Raw genomic sequence first — 17729 nt, forward strand, 5'->3', positions numbered from 1 at the left:
CAGTTTAGATGCTCTAAACCACTGCACCATCTCTCCAGTCCCCAGTTCTGTCAACTTTTAAATAACAGGGTTTACCATTTGCACTTGTTGACAGACGTGTGCGCATCGATACGAGAAACGGCAGCACGTCAACACGAAGCAGGAGTCTCGGGACATCTTCGGAAGATGTTACGTCCTGAGTCAGAATCTCAGAATTGAAGATGATATGGACGGAGGAGACTGGAGTTTCTGTGATGGCCGATTGAGAGGGCATGAAAAGTTTGGCTCCTGTCAGCAAGGAGTAGCCGCTACTTTCACGAAGGACTTTCATTACATTGTTTTTGGAGCCCCAGGGACTTACAACTGGAAAGGTACGGCCTTTGTATTTATAGACACCCGGGATGCCAGTAAAGTTTCTATAATATGCCCATGGTTTAGTACATTTTAAATGGGCTATAAGGTGTTTATTAAAGCAGGTAGAATATTAAAATAAAATCTCTCCTATGGATTTTAACAGTTAAGTGTTAAATGTTTTAGGGTTGGGGTTTTCTCTTCTGTCTGTGGAAGTGGTTAATCTTTTTCTCTAAGAATGTACTAGTTAATAGGGTTTGGTTTTTGTTGTTGTTGTTTTCTGTTTGTTACTTGAAAGGTAAAACTGCTGTTGAAGTAAATGGTATACACAAAGGACTGTGTTAACGTGGATGTTTCATTGTGTGTTATCTTAGAAGGTCATGTTCTACTAATAGTTAATAATGAAAAGAACAGATGGCTGGCAGATGGGGGATTTTTGAGGCAAAAATTGGAGGCAATTTGAGGTAACGCTGGTCGGCAGTATTATATTATGGTGAGAAAAGGAGACATTGGGGTGTGGGAGGAAAATGGCCCACGGTTCTGATCAGATGAGTCAGGTCAATTCCTTTAATAAACATCAGTTTCTCTGGAAAACTTAGGAAGAATATAAGAACTGCTGTAGTCTATGATGGAGAGAACCACATCTGGTTTGGGAATAAAACATTTTGCGAAATTTAAAAAAAAAAAAAAAAAAAAAAAAGAGCCAGGAAAAGATTACTATGCGAAGGTAGAGGCATGGAAACCAAAAATCAGGGTTAATAAAGAATGTGGGCAGGAATTGGGTGAGGCTAGGAGATGGCCCAGTGCTTAAGAGTACACACCAGCCTTGCAGAGAACCCAGTTTAGTTCCCAGCACCTGCATCAGGCAGCTCACAACTGCCTGTAACTACACATGTACACACACACACACACACACACACACACACAAATTAAAATAAAAAATATAGTTTAAAAAAGAACTCTTTTAAAACTGAAAAGAGCAGGGGTGTAGTTTGATATATAGGGCATGCTAGCATGTGTGAGGGCCTCTCCAGCGTCACACACACACACACACACACACATACACACACACACACACAAATTCTAGTCCCAACTGTTATTAAAATGGCCTGCCTATGTCATTCTTTATGACACTGGGGAGTTCTTTCCTTTGTCCTCACTCATATCTATGATAGGCTTTCTCATAGAACCAAATCTCATCAAAAGAACATTTTGTATCTAGAAGGAGTCTTTTTTGGTAGGCCATTATATTGTAAAACAGAACAATAAAAACACCCACCAGTTAGGTCCATTTTAATTCATGGAAAATATATCTTCTGACTTAACCAGCTCTCACTTAAAATGTTAGTTTTAAAAGGTCATATTGTAATTTGGGTTTAATATACTGAAATATTTCTAAGAATTGTAGAATTTCCAAAAGATGAAATTTTCATTAAAGCAGTTTAAAGAGGTGATGGATATATTATTTTCACTTTACACTACAGAAAAGGAAACTTGATTGAGAATTATAGAAAACAAAATAGTCATTTATTCCAAGTTCATGTCATTCAGATTTAGTTTTCCACAGATTTCTGTTGACTAAGCAAACATTCCATTTTCCATCTAGCTTCTTGGTGTAATAAAAATAGTTTATTAGAATGCATGGGTGATTTTTAAGATTCCTAGAACAGATTTCTTTCACATAAAAACTTACATGATCACTGGGTGGTAGTGGTTGCATGCCTTTAATACCAGCACTTACCAGTATTAAATATGATGAATCTAATTTTTGCTACTTATTTGAGCTTACCTTTTGATTTAATTTACATTTCCTTGAAAATGAACCATCTGAAAGCCAAATATGATGGTATACACCTTTGATCTCAGTTTGAGGCCAGCCTGGTCTACAGAGTGAGTTCCAAGACAGCCAGAGATACACAGAGAAACCCTGTCTCAAACACTACTACCACCACCAAAATAAAAGGAAAAACTTACATCACCATGCTGAAGAATCTTAAACATCACCTCTTCACTCTCTCTCTCTCCTTCTACATTTCTCTGTTCTCCCTGACAACATGAGGGATGTTTGTTAGAACCATCTGTTTTATTTTGCCTCATCTTTATTTTTTATTTTTTGTTGTTGTTATTGTTTTCCATTTCATTCCTTTAGGGATCGTCCGTGTAGAACAAAAGAATAACACTTTTTTTGACATGAACATCTTTGAAGATGGGCCCTATGAAGTTGGTGGAGAGACTGATCATGACGAAAGTCTCGTGCCCGTTCCTGCTAACAGTTATCTAGGTAGGAGCCAGCAGAGGCACCACGCCTGTCTCCTCAGACACTGGGTGACTCCACCTGAGGGCCCAGAGCTGGGACTAGGCCCAGTGGGAGCAGGGGCCTTGCTGCATTTGCTGCATTTGCTTCAGCTTCACCCCTGTGCTTGTGGGAAGGCAGGCTGCCTGCTGACTGACTCCTCTGGCCTGAGCTTCTACAAAGTGGGACAGAACCTGCCGTCACCCCCAAATCATGCTCCCTCCCATTTGGAAGGGAGCTGTGTTTCCTGAGCTGATGGTTGCCTGTGAAGCCTTGAGGAAATGTCTGGGCGTTCAGAGTAGGCTGAGCGGTCCTTCCTTTGCCTTCAGGGCCTCTTTTAGACAAACACTTAAGAGCTCCACTCACAAAGTTACTTTTAAGTGGCAGGTCAGGACTTCCAGATCCTTCCTTGGTGATTGCCGTTCCCTAAGGCCTGGCCCTGCCACTGGATTGAGGCTCCATGTCAGAGGGCCCTGTGGGTGGCACAGGGCTTCCCAGAGGAGGCCAACCAGGACCTGCTAACGCAGCTTGGAGAACACCCAGATTGTGTCTAAGTGCCAGTTCCTTAACTCCTGAGGCTTGTTTGCATTACTAATGGTGTCCTAAATTATTCCTGCACATTATGGTAATTACACAAAGGCTTTTAAAAGCTTTAATTCTTGGTGTGAGTTGACATAAAGAATAATTACTGTACATTTCTTGGAAAAATGTAAAAAATCTTCTAGAGCTACATAGTAACCTATTTTTTAAAAGTGATGGGTGGGGGAATACACATATTCTAGAAATATTACTGGAAGAATGAAAGGTTTAATAAAAGGGGAAAAAGCTGCTCTGAATAAGTAAGTACATCTAAACAGTATGCTACAGTAAACATACATGTAAGTTATCCTAATTGTATAAATACACACGAGCAGTAGTGTTTATTAAAAAAGAAAATCCCTTACCGATTCATGTACCATTCCCATCCCCTGTACAAACTTGATAAGACAGTATCAAAAGGATGTTTATAGCCGCTGCTTATTAAACACCTGTTCTATGAGTAGGATACTATGGTCAGTGCTTTACATATCTACAGTATTATTAAAGATGGTTGTCACCCCTCCCTGTGTTTACTGAGGGAGCTTAATTTTCTACCTCAAGGTCACACCGTTAATAATTTTCCAAGCAATAGAGAAATACTCATGAAATACGATGACCCCAGGTAGGGGCCGGGTGCACGAGGTCTGTTAGTGGCTTTGCAGGACAAGACAGGATCTCTGGGCTAGGATCTTCCAGGAAATTGGCACCAAACCAATGTTTTCCATGGGCATATATTAACCAGCAAGCTCTCTTTAGGGATATGTGCTTTTTGGGGATCATCTTATGATGGGTTGCATCTACTATTAATTATTCCAGTGAACAAGCCAGAAGTTTGGTCGGTCAGATGCCTCTGGGGTTTATAAACATAGCTACTGGTAGAACATAGGGAGATTCGAGCCATTTTGTCTGTTCTCAGACCCCTTTGCCTCCCTCAGAATGGGTTTCCTCAAAAGTAGATGTCTGAGAAAGAAGTCCAATGTATGTCGTTAATGTTTTGCTGGTCTGTGCCGTGACGTTCTCGTTTTCAAAGATGAGTGGGTGTAGGGTGTAATGATTTGCCTGAGCCTGTGGACGGAGCACTGCTCATCGGTCACGATGCCACAGCCCGGCCTCTTACCATACTGCTTAACCGTTTTCCTTCAATCTCTCCATGCACTCGGACAGGCCTGCTGTTTCTGACCAGCCTTTCCTATACAGATCCTGATCAGTTTGTTTATAAAACGCGGCCTCCCAGGGAGCGGCCCGACGCATTCCCTGATGTGATGATGAATAGCTACTTAGGTTTGTGACCTCTGAGATGACAATGCCTTGCTCGTGGTCATTTCAAAATTGTTTTGGTCCATACAGAGCATAAATCTTCTTATTTTCTATTTCATTTCCAGTGACACACATAGAAAAAGCATGCTCAGCTGCCAGATGGTTTTCAGCACTGGGTCAGCCGTGTCTCCCGGCTCTCAACTTGGGGCTCATGATATTTTCAGTTCACCTCACAATTTGAGAACTGCAACAGTAGTGGTGATGCTTTTTACAAATAAAACCCAACAAAAAGGGTGAAGTTAATGTTATTCTGCACTAGCCACTTTTATATGTAGAGGAAGATGGATTCATTTGAAGAGTTTTGGGCAATGGATAGTCCTATCTGCTTTTCTAAGCAAACCTTAGAGTCACCCCAAGTACTGCTTTGTGCGTTATAATTGGACGTCCCAATGTCGTCTGCCCTTTGAGCAATACCTCGCTGATCCAAGTGACAGTTCACTCACCTCTATTGTTGATGTGAGGTTCTCAAATGACTGAATCACCATGCATGGTTTGTTTGCATGTTTGTGCCTGAGAACTGACTTGGTCCAAAGTAATGAGCTGCTACTTACGATGTGTATTAGCATTTGCTCTTACCCGATTACCAACCAGACTGGAAAGTATAGACGCTGTTCATGTAAATCACTGGTCAGCGGAAGAACCCTGTAACTTAGACTCAGTAATGAGCACTGTGATTGTAGCATTCCTAGGGGACTTCAGTATCTGGCTTGCTCTTCCTTTGTCATATTTTAATATCAGAATAGGATTTGATTTGATTCTTAAGATGGGGGAATGGTTCACAAGTTAAGCTATACAAGTGCTAAATAGCATAGAAGTGTTTTTTTTTTTTTTAAGTCTTAATATCTATAGGAAGCAGTAAAAGTGATGTAGCACTTTGCCTTTGACCTGTCAAGTCCTTTTGCGCTATGACTCCTGTAGTAAACATGGAAGTAGAGGGACGGACGGTGTGCGGGGAGGTGTGTGTGGATCCAGAGGGAAAGGTTATAGTGGAATTAGCACTTCTGTGTCCTCCCAAAGGTCAGGGTTGACGTGGCTCTGTATTATTTTTCTAGGCTTTTCACTGGACTCAGGGAAGGGTATTGTTTCTAAAGATGACATCACTTTTGTATCTGGTGCTCCAAGAGCCAATCACAGTGGGGCTGTAGTTTTGCTAAAAAGAGACATGAAGTCCGCACATCTGCTCCCTGAGTATATATTTGACGGAGAAGGCCTGGCTTCTTCGTTTGGCTATGATGTGGCGGTGGTGGACCTCAATGCAGATGGGTAAGCATATCTTTGTTATTATGTTCAGCTACCATTGCTGATGGCTGCATTCCGTAGGTCTAGAGAAGGGACTATGTGCTCGTTAATTAAAAAAAAAACCATGCTTTTACTGTCCTGTCCCATCTTTATCATTGATTGACAGCTGGCATTCATCATCATCCCCCTTCCCTACCCACCCCAGCCCCGCGGCGTGAAATGAGTTTGGAGACCATAGTTTCTTAAAAATTTAAATTTGAAAAAAAAAAAAAAGAAAAAGACTTAGAAAATGACATTGGCTACATGACAATCTGTGGTTTCTTAGGGGTAAAGGGCACAGCTGTTAAGCATCCCGATTGTCTCACAGAAGCAGGAAGTGGTGACCATGTTGGTACCTAGAGGATTCATTGCTCTTGGGGCCAGCTGGAAATGGTAATGGAGTGGCAGGTCCTTGCAGGAAGTCCTCTTGTTCTGTGGCTCTGACTTGAGCTGCCTTTAAATTGCTACCTTCACTATTTCCTTGACTTATCGCAGACCTTCTGTTCAGTATTTTAATTGATGACATGTGAGTCTTTGAGGCTCTCTGTTGTGTTTCTTGGAGCCTGGGTTGTTAGTCATTTCCCTAAGCCTTTTGGCATCTTAGCAGTGGTCCCTAGCTCTCCCCTTCGCTGTGTTTCTAGGTGGCAAGACATCGTTATCGGAGCTCCACAGTATTTTGATAGGGATGGTGAAGTCGGGGGTGCAGTTTACGTCTACATCAACCAGCAAGGCAAATGGAGTAATGTGAAGCCGATTCGTCTAAATGGAACCAAAGACTCGATGTTTGGAATCTCAGTGAAAAATATAGGCGATATTAACCAAGATGGGTATCCAGGTGGGTGATAGATTAGGAAATGATCAACCGTCATAGACCAGTCGGTCGGGTACCTAATGAGCACACTTATGCATCTTACTTGAAGACGCTGGAGTATTTTTTTTTTAAATGATAATTTTTTAAAAAAAAAATGTTATGTCAACAGATATTGCTGTTGGAGCTCCCTATGATGATCTGGGGAAGGTTTTTATCTATCATGGATCCCCGACTGGCATAATTACCAAGCCAACACAGGTAACCAGATAACCTCTCTAAAATAGCTTTTTGCTACATGTAGGTTTAAGTAAATTTCCACACTATTTGTTTCAAATATTCAATTCCATAGTATGAATTTTAAAAAAGTTTTTATTTTACTTCTAATTATGTGTGTAAGAGAGAGGAGGGAAGGGACAGGGAAGGAGGGAGGGAGGGAGAGAGACAGAGTGTGTGTGTGTGTGTGTGTGTGTGTGTGTGAGAGAGAGAGAGAGAGAGAGAGAGAGAGAGAGAGAGAGAGAGAGAGCGCCAGCCTCAGGAGGCTAGAGGATCCACTAGAACTAGAGTTACAGGTGGTTGTGACCCTCCTGACACAGGTGCAGGGACTAGAACTGTGGAGTCCTCTGGCTGAGCCACCTCTCCAGCCCAGTGTGAACTGCAGAGTATCACTGGAAGATGGCTTTGACTCACTTACACAGATGCAGTGATCTGCTTGTTTTAACTGTAAAATATCTTAGCTAAGTTAGGAGATCAGCATAAACCCAGAGCGAAGGCTGTTCTGTCCAGAGGGCGGGAGGAGGCGGCCTGTGCTGTTTCCCTTAGTGGGTTTAATAGAATTGAAACTGAGCAAACGAATAGAAGATTGTAATTACACAGAGAATTCAGACACCAAAAGTTCTAACTTGTTTTGAAAATACAACGGGGGGTTGTCGGGGGTTTGTGCAGTTAGATTTGACTTTAAACCACTCTGTTTAACTTAATAAACAAAGTAGGCTTTTGTCCTTTGGAATACTATGTGACTCAGGTGGCTCTTATGAAATAAATCATATGATATGAAATAAATCATACTGTACATCTATAATGTAATTTAGCTTGTTTGAAAGCGAACTGAAGCTTTTGTTCAAAATGAACTTTACCTTTTTCTTTCTCTGTTTTCTTTGTTACTGCTCGTGGTGACAGGGACCCCAGTCACCGCTCTGTCCGTGCTGGGGAAGTGCTGTACCCCTGAGCTTCCTCCCTCGCTCTTTTGTGTTTTTCTCAGCTCAGCTAGTGGCCCAGTGTTCACTCCAGTGCCCTGTGTATTCCAGGTTCTCGAGGGGACATCACCTTACTTCGGCTATTCAATCGCTGGGAATATGGACCTGGATCGGAATTCCTACCCTGACCTTGCTGTGGGCTCCCTCTCAGACTCCGTCACAATTTTCAGGTGTGTGTTGTCTTTGACTTTGGTTAAACAAACTTCAGAATGATCTTACTCTAACTACTATTGTTTTGATTTTTTTTTTTTTTGAAGCAAAGGCTTGTATAAATTTTAAGATTGTTTTTGATGGGATATAATAGTATATGATAAAAATTATGTAATTTTTTTGCTAATATTGAACTGATTTGGAGTAAAATGTGTCAGAATTCATCGAAAGTGTTGCTTCCTAAATGTATCTTTTAAAACCTTTTTTATTTTTTATTTATTTATTTATTTTTGAGTCATGGGGAGATGGCTCTGGCTTCAGGGCACCGACCTAGCACTGCTGGGTAGGTGTGGTGGCCCTCCAGCCCCGGAGGGATTCCTGAAGTTAGGTAGCTCTGGGTTTAATTGAAAGACCCTGCCTCAGCGAATACAGTGGAAGTGTAATCAAGGAGTCTCTTGACTCACTCAGAGTAATCGGTGTTTCTCCACACGTACCCACATCTATGCAAGTACCTGCCTACACACGAAAAACATGGACACGTACACATGAGATTTATTTATGTTATGTATGCAAGTACACTGTAGCTGTTTTCAGACACACCAGAAGAGGACATCGGATCCAATTGCAGATGGCTGTGAGCCACCATGTGGTTGCTGGGAATTGAACTCAGGACCTCTGGAAGAGCAGTCAGTGCTCTTAACTGCTGAGCCATCTCTCCAGCCCTCAAAAGCATTTTTTAAAAGCAACTTTCCTTTTGATTAAAAAAGTAAAACATATCAAGAAGGAAATCTTATTTTCCCTTTTGTTTCAACTTGTCTTACCATCCATTCTTAAGCTCCAAAATTAGTATTTTTTTTTTTTTTATGTTTCTGATCTTCTATATGCCATGCTAATAAACAAATACTTCCCAATTGTTTGTAACCTGCTTTGGCCCGTGTGTGGCCTTATGACATGTGTCCCTAGTCTCTGGGTATTTTTCTGAATGAGGGTTGATGAACAGGTTTATGTTTTATCTGACCAGCTGCCGTACTGTTGGTGATGGTTTAAATGCCCCCCTTCCCTCCAGCCCATGGTACAGAAAGCATCGGTTAAAAAGCAAACAAACAAACAAACAAAACCTCACACTTGTCATGCTCTAGGTCAGTTTCTGACAGTTTCTGCAGCATGAGCTCCGGCCGTGCGGCCCACAGCCAGCTCCTCACACTGAGCTTCTGAAAGGGAAGTCTCTATGTGCATCTGAAGACTTGATTTGGGTTCACCTAGAGACGCTCAGAGAGGCTGTGGTCCTTCCTGCAAAGTGGGCTGCTGGATGCGTTTCCATCACTCCTGACAGTCACCATTTGAGAAAGTTTGGTTTTTTAAGTTGAAGTTCCTTGTTGTTAATTAGTGTTAATTCAAATGTATAGAAAATGAAGTTCCTAAATATTCTGGCTTCCTCAGAGTGACATAACGGGTTTGAGCAGCACTGTTGTTTTATGGTCAGTAAAAGGCCACAGGTATTGCTGTTCCTAACCTGGTTTGTAAAAATTTAATGTCTAGCCCGACGAGGTGGCTCATGCCTTTAGCCCCAGTACTTGGGAAGTTGAGGCCAGCCTGATTTACATAGTAAAGTCCAGGCCAAGTAGAGCTACCGGTTTTAAAATAATATGTAGAAATTAGACCAGCAAACTGACTCAGTGCATCAAAGCAGATGCCACAAAGCCTGGCACCTAAGGTCCATCTCTCAGCCCTCTGGGTGCAGAAGAAAAGAAGAGACCCCTACAGTTGTCCTGTATGACATAGAAGTAGCCTATTATAAACATGCTGAGTTAATTTTTAAAACCAATGGAAAATGTAGATAGTGTCGGATTTTTATTAAAAACTACATGACATGGTACGTTATATACATCACTATATGATGCTTTTAAGAGAAAAATTCATAGGATATAGGATAGCAACCAATTACGTTAATACATACATTTATTACATATACATATATTACTTTATATTCATTGAGAGGTTATTTTCTCACAGACTTAACAGTATTAGATATGAATCTAATTTTTGCTAGTTAAGTGATCTTACCTTTTGATTTAATTTACATTTCTTTGAAAATGAGCCATCTGAAAGCCAGGCATGGTAGCACACACCTTTAATCTCAGCATTTGGGAGGGAAAAGCAGTCGGATCTCTGTGAATTCAAGACCAGCCTGGGTTTACAGAGTAGACTGCCAGGACTACACGGGAAACTCTGTCTCAAAAACGGAAAGAAAAAGTAAAGAAAGAGCATGAAGCATTTGATTGGTTGGGCTTGGGGGGTTTGTTTTTATTTGTTTTGTTTCTGAGACAGGCCCTTGCTCTGTAACCCAGCCTGGCCTGAAACTCGGTCTTTCTTTGACTTCTTCCAAGGTACATGGGTTATATTGGATCATAGCAGTGTGTTATCACACTCATGTGGTTTCTGCTTTGCTTCGTTTTTTTCATTTTTCTTTTTAAATTTGACTTTAGAGTATTTTTATTAAAATTCCCTTTAGAGCAATGGGTAATAAGGTGTGGTGCTGTGGGCTCGGCACTGCAGGCTTGGCGCTGCGGGCTCAGAGCTGCCACTGCCCTATAGACTTTGAGAAAAATGTGAGCTGTTACAGGCATCCACTGCAACTAAAATATAATTTTCCTCCAAAAACCCCTGGGAGAAGAAACCATCACAGGACACTTTCTTTTTCTTTTTTTTAAGATTTATTTATTTATTATATGTAAGTACACTGTAGCTGTCTTCAGACACTCCAGAAGAGGGAGTCAGATCTTGTTACAGATGGTTGTGAGCCACCATGTGGTTGCTAGGATTCGAACTCTGGACCTTCGGAAGAGCAGTCGGGTGCTCTTACCCACTGAGCCATCTCACCAGCCCCGCACAGGACACTTTCATTGTTAGTGAGACATGCTCTTGATGTTGCTGCCCAGGCTGGTCTTGAACTCCTCAACTCAGACCATCCTCCAACCTGAACCTCCCAAGTGTCTTTGAAATTAGCCATGTGGCAGATAAACCGTAAGAGTTGCCTTGTGCATGAAAAAACACACTTCCCATCATGCTTACATGCTGTGTTCTGTATGTGTTATGTGTTTTAAAAAATATTAAATTAAAACAGACTCACAGCCAAGTGTGTTCAAATATTTTGGGATGTATGTACTAATGAACAAATTAATATGCAAAACCCTGGATGACAACTTATTTTAAAATGCATGAATAAGTACAATAAGTAAAAAGATACAGATTTTTCACTTTCTGAGTGTGCTGTCAGAATTCAAGAATGCATCTAGTTAGTGTTCTGGAAATCCACAGCTGTCTGAATGTACGATAGGATGAGGTCAGTAGGAAACGTGGAGAAATAGGGTATGTGGGAGTAGTCACTGTTCCTGGGGCCTACCCTCCCCATCACTGTTCCTCATGCCTGCATTTCCCAGGATGGGCTTGCACCCTCTGCAGCTACCAGTGCATTGATTCAGAAGGCTGAGGTAGCTGTCTGGGGATTGGAAGATTTTCCTAGGAAAAACATGTTCATCAGGATGTCCGTGTTTACCACAAGCTCACCAGGGTCCTGGCTGGATCCTCATGGTAGTGAAACTCTGTACTCCCTCTTAGTTCTGGAGGGAGCAATGAAGGCGAGAGGTAAGGCAGGATCTTCCCATCATGCCCCTCTTCCCCCAAGCACACTGCCACCAGGTGCCAGTGCTCCTTATGGCTCAAGCCAAAGGCCTCTGCTGTCCTTTTTCTCTGCTCCAGAGAACAACATAAGGGAGAAAAGATGTTTTCATGTAATGAGCAGAGCCAAAGGGAAGACTTATTTTATTGTTTGTGGGCTTGGAGCGCAGCAGAGAAGGGGAATGGTTAAGGGTTCAAGTTTGGTTTGCAGAGATACTGTGGGGCTTTGTTAAAGACAAAAGTCTTACTATGTGCTCAAGATGGCCTCAGCCTCCCAGTTACCATATGTGTGTTTCCATACCCGGATGTTAGTCTGTTCTTACGGTGGGGAATGGAAGATTCCAACAGATAAAGAAGGCGAATAAATAGTTCATGATTGGCAGTCTTCCTAAAATTAACATACAGGGAAGACACCTGTTAACAACCACGCAGGTGTCTCAGTATAAATCTTTGGAGGTTATTGAATTTATTTATCATTAAAATATGTGTAATTAAATGCATGTATTGCCATACTCCAGGACATAGCATTTACCAGAAAGACAGAGGTAGCAAACGCCATCCTGAATGCGGAGAAAGGCGATGCTTACGTTGGTGAGGAACTTAAACTAGTTCACCCATCCTGGAAAGCAATGTGGAGGTTGTTTCTTTAAAATTAAAAGAACTACCCTATGCCCCAGCAAATGTACCAGCTAAGGAAGTGAAATGCACGTCGCAAGAGATACCCAGGCTTCCGTGTTTATCGCAGCTTTATTCAAAACAACCTAAGCATCAGCCGATGGATAAAGACAATGTGCATATGCACAGCGGAACACAGTTCAGCTATTAAAATGAAATCTTGTCATTGTGATAGTGTGATGAAGTTAGGCACTGTGTTAAGTGAAACAAGCCAGGCACAGACAGACAGTGTCACATGATCTCACTCATGGGTGCCATCTAAAATCACAAAACTCGCCAACAGTTGAATTGGGGGTGGGGGTTGGGAGGGGGGCGGGAGAGGTGGGATTAATGAGCATTGAGTGACAAACAGGGTCTCACTATGAAGTACTGGCTGGCCTTGAACGTGTATAGTCTGGGAAGTTCTCAAATTTGCAATCCTGCCTCAGCTTCTCAAGTGCTAGAATTACAAACATGTGCCATTATGCCTAGCTGTTTTGTATACTTTTATATATGTATGTATAGGTTTTTAGAAATTAAGTAAAACAAAGTTTATTTGTTTATCTATGTAGTGAGGCAGGTTCTTGTTATATAACCTTGGCTGGCCAGACTAGCCTTGAGCTTACAGCATCCCTTCTGCCTCTGCTTCCTGAGGCTTCGAACATGCCTGTTCTTTGAATTGGAAGCTCTACTGCTGGGGATTTATTCATAAGTAAACTCAAGTGTAAGCACAGATTTCTCCTTTTTAAAAAAGGAGAAAATATTTATTTATGTATTTATTATATTATTATATACACAGTATTCTTCCTGCATATATGCTTGCATGTCAGAAGAGGGCACCAGATCTCATTATAAATGGTTGTGAGCCACCATATGGTTACTGGGAATTGAACTCAGGACCTCTGGAAGAGCAGTCAGTGCTCTCAACCTCTGAGCCATCTCTCCAGCCCAAACACAGACTTCTGTACAGTGTTGTAGCATGACTGCTGGTGATAATTGATTACATAGAGAACTTTACATTGTTATAGTTAAGCATCACAACAGGTGAATGGTAATGAGTCATATTTATATGTTAGAACAAGTCCCTCCCCCAAATGTTAATGAATGATACACACCTCCACAAAGAATAGTTAATGTAAAAAAAAAAAAGGCTCCTGTTTAGTTGAGACTGTATTTTTATATTTGACAGTAGGCCGTATTTGTAACCGAAGCGTAGACAGATAACATGTCTGAAAAGAACATACAAGATCACTGGGGTGTAAGTGTGTTTAATGGAGAAAGTATTTGCTTGAAGACATTGTGTGCAATGTCTGGTTTTTAAATATAATTCAGTTTTAAATATTGTATAAGTTTATATCCATTAGTTGATTTGTTCCCACAGTAGGGGTAGAAGTCACACCAACACATACCATTCTCCTGTGGTTGTTAAGAGGCAGGGCTGTCGCAAATACTGCCTAATGTGTGAATGACTCAAAAGATAACGAAAGGCTTAGATCCGTTCTCGCTCTTGCTTACAGATCCCGGCCAGTGATTAACATTCTAAAAACCATCACAGTGACTCCTAACAGAATTGACCTCCGCCAGAAGTCCATGTGTGGGTCACCTAGCGGGATATGGTGAGTCCCTTTCCTGGGGGTTGGCTCAGTTCTCAGCTTTGTGATGACCTCCTTGACCTGATGAGCCCCTGAGAAGGGGAAGGGTGCGCTGGACAAGGGGACGAGTTGAGACGCTGTCTAGCAGGCAGTGGGGACACTGGAGGGCTGGGGACAGGGTGGGGTCTTCCACTGCTACAGTGCATCTTTTAAGAAATATGTGTTTGATTTTATGCAGCCTCAAGGTTAAAGCCTGTTTTGAATATACTGCGAAACCTTCCGGTTATAACCCTCCAATATGTAAGTGCCCAATACATTAAAAACATCTTCTCAACTGCCAGGTTGAAAGTTCTGTATAAATAACAGGAAAACAAAACTCTAGTGGCCAAAGTGAGCTCATAAAGTCTTGTCTAGAGGAGGAAGTTTGTCTGTGGTCTCCCCTTTAATCGGGAGGGCGCAGCATGAGGAGGGAAGGAAAGCTCTCCATTTCATCCCCATTCGAATTTTCCAGAGCAGCTGGTTTGGGACGGGATGTCTTGGGAGAGCAGTTATCTGCTGTCACAACAGCTTCTTCCCTTTCGGTCTCTGAAAAGCCTGTGGAAAATGGGTGGCAGTTGTGAAAAGATACCTCTGGCAGCCAGAGCACAGCTGCAGCTGGTACACTCGCCAAGTTAACCAGCCTTGCTGCCTGCCCCTCCCACGGAGGCTGCAGCCCCTCATCATCTAAGCCGTGCTCAGTACGGGACCTTGGGTACCTGAAGGCTTGCCCAGAGGAGCAAAGACCCCGCTGCTGCTTCTGGCTTCAGTTCTGCTTGACTCACAGCAAAGGACAAGTCCTTGGCCCTTGGGTTTAATTTTCCTGTCAGTTAAAACGGTGCCCCTAAGCCACCACTGTCTAGGGTTATGAAGCTGATCAAGGAGACAACCAGATGGAAGGCACTTTGTCTTTTAAATTATTCTACTTCCTTTTTCTGGCGCTCAGTGCGGGATTTGCATTCTTGCGTGCGTGTGTGTGTGTGTGTGTGTGTGTGTGTACGTGTGTGTGTGTGTGTGTGTATGTACTTACATGTAATTACATGGTTAACTGAGCATGTGCTTGTGTGGGTAAGTGTGTGTGCACACGTGTGTAGAAGTCAGAATACATCTGCAGGTGTTTTCCATCATTGCTGGCTGTCCACCTTTATTTACTCTTTGAGAGAGATCTCTTGGTGAAAATGAGGCTCGTTGCATTAGCAGAGCTGGCTGGCCAGTGAGCCCCAGGGCTGGGCTGATGAGCACAGGCTGCCGTCCTTTCTTAGCTTTTCATATGGGTTCTGGGGATCCTAACTTCTGTCTTCAGGATTATACAGTAGACACTTTAAGGACACAGCCATCTCCACCTCCCTGGTACTGATATGACAGGAAGGTCACTATGCCTGGCTTTAAAAAAATCAATAGTCTGGAGATTTAACTGGTCCTCATTCCTCGTTTTCTTGGCACTTTACAACCTGAACCATTTACCAACCCCTTATTGCATTATTTTTTTAATATTTATTTATTTTATGTATGTGAGTACACTGCCACTGTCTTCAGAAGGTATCAGATCCCATTACAGATGGTTCTGAGCCACCATGTGGTTGCGGGGAATTGAACTCAGGACCTCTGGAAGAGCAGTCAGTGCTCTTAACTGCTGAGCCCTCTCTCCAGCCCCCATGTTACATGTTTTTTAATGATAAGCAAACACACACCTTCTTCACCTGGATGCTTTTTACGTGCATTTGTAGTGAATTCAAGAAATAAGAATAGACTGTATTCTTGTGAAGGGAGAATAAATGAGAAAACATTTCCATTCAGATTTCCCCCCTCAAACCATTGTTTGGCAACAGGTGTCAGATCTCACTGGTGTGCCCCGTCTAACAACTGCCTTTATAGAGAGAGTTATGAGCTTTCCTCTAACTTTAATGCAGCGTCTTTTGCTATGTGCGTCTCCTTTATAGTATGTACCCACTCCATTACCTGAGTGTTCATTGCAGCCTGTGATAGGTGGACCTCTTCACTCAGAAGAGCTCTTTCATTATACTTCCACAGTAATAACTTTACAGTGAAATAAAACAGAATTTCCACAAAACTGCATAAAACAAAACAGAATTTCCACAAAACAGCATCATACCCCAGTATCCCACAAGTGAGCTTATTGTGGGGCCACGATATTTTAGCTTGACAGTCCTCTTGTGTGGCGTTGCATGCACAGATATTTATAATTGAGCCTTAATGAGTCTTCTTGGCTTGAGCCTCAGGAGGTCAACACAGGTGACCTATGAGGATTTTAAGATGACGTGAGTTGTCTGGAGGTTACAGAGGGTCAGCGTGGGTTTGGTAGCTAAACGGTTTTAATGTACCCACGCCCTCCTTTACTTCTGCTATGAGGGGCACTCAGCATTGAGCCTTCATCTGGTTCATCGTGGAGTGAGCAGGTCACTGATAAGTGGATGGTGTCGGGGCTGCGGAAGGCCAAAAATGAGGGGCATTCCATTTGGCAGTCATGACATTTAAGAATATCTCAGATGGACAGAGAAATTGCTTTGGAAACTTGTCAGTGCTTCTAAGTTTTTGTCTTACCTATGTGAATAGGATTTCAGTGCAAAGATGACATCACACTGTGTGTGCGCACATGCATACGTGTCATGCCCTGCATAGGGTGGCATGGGGCCAGGTACTCCATTCCACTCATCTGTCCTGTAGGTAATATTTTTTTATCAAGTGTGGTAGTTGGTGAACAAGGGTGATGCAGTCTTTGTCCTTAGTTCTTCTACACTGTGGAGGACAGTAAGTCCCAGTGTATGGCCTCAGAGGTAGAATTTTCTCAGTGGCTCAGGAGGAGCCAGGACAGGCTTTCTGGTTAAAGTCTGGGTTAAGATCTGAAGAGTAATGGATTAGGGTTTAGTTTGGAGTTGGGGAGGATAGAGAGGAGGAGGAGAGGGACCAGTTCAGAAGGGGAAGGGCGGTGAGACCTGGCCTCTAAGCCTCTGGATAAAGCAGCCAGCTTTTGTGTGCCAGGTAGAGACTTGGAGCTGTTGATGCTGCCGCCCTTCGCTGTAGGGTTCTGAATTTCCTTTCCTACATTTATAAAGAGGACATTAAAACGCACAGTCTCGTGGCCGGAAGTGTAAGTAAGTAGCTCGCTTAGTCCAGTGCTTTCCTGGGGTGCATAAAGTCCTGGTCTATTCCCAGTGCTGTGTAAGTATAAAGCACTGGTTCCACACTAGCACTGTATGAAACCAGGTGTGATGGTGCATGCCTGTCATTCCAGCACTCGGGAGGTGCAGGAAAGAGGAACAGTTCCTGGCAACCAGGGCTACGTGAAATTTGTCTCAAACGAACAACAAACTCTCAAAAAAAAAAAAAAAACAAAAAAAAAAACAAAAAGATTTCCTTCCCCCTCGCGTGAAGAGTAGAACATCCACTTTCTCCATTTTCTGCAGCAGAGTTTTTCTCGGAGGCTGACATCTCTGACGCGCCTCCCCGTGTATGCTCCCCTGCTCTCTTTCCTCTGACGGTTTCAGCGAGTGCTTAATGAATGCCAGTGGTTGAAGTGCTGGCCCATGGGGCGCATAGTCAGTAGCCTCATCCAGTGACCCAGTGAAGAGTCCAGAGTCCACAGTGAGCTTCCGACAGTCCCGATCCTGGCCTGCCTCCAGGCTGCGTCAGCAGAGGCACGGAGCAGCCGGCCACCTCTGCTGCAGCCTGGAGACTTGTGTACAACAGCTGTGTGAGGCTAAACAACAGGCTTCCAGCTACTGGAAAAATGTCAGCCA

At 42.8% G+C, this 17729-nt stretch overlaps 1 protein-coding gene across 2 annotated transcripts in view; it reads left to right on the forward strand.

Moving 5' to 3' along the window:
- The window catches only part of Itga6 (integrin subunit alpha 6), a 70863-nt gene that overhangs the window by 32823 nt on the left and 20311 nt on the right, over window positions 1–17729 (forward strand). For both annotated transcript variants that reach the window (XM_021191925.2, XM_021191924.2), the window contains exons 4-11: window positions 95–350; window positions 2480–2611; window positions 5572–5782; window positions 6439–6632; window positions 6778–6866; window positions 7913–8031; window positions 13861–13959; window positions 14174–14235. In XM_021191925.2, coding sequence (XP_021047584.1) covers window positions 95–350; window positions 2480–2611; window positions 5572–5782; window positions 6439–6632; window positions 6778–6866; window positions 7913–8031; window positions 13861–13959; window positions 14174–14235 — 1162 coding nt within the window. The remainder of the gene's footprint in view (window positions 1–94; window positions 351–2479; window positions 2612–5571; window positions 5783–6438; window positions 6633–6777; window positions 6867–7912; window positions 8032–13860; window positions 13960–14173; window positions 14236–17729) is intronic.

This window comes from Mus pahari, chromosome 3 (assembly GCF_900095145.1).
Source record: "Mus pahari chromosome 3, PAHARI_EIJ_v1.1, whole genome shotgun sequence".
NCBI lineage: Eukaryota > Metazoa > Chordata > Mammalia > Rodentia > Muridae > Mus > Mus pahari.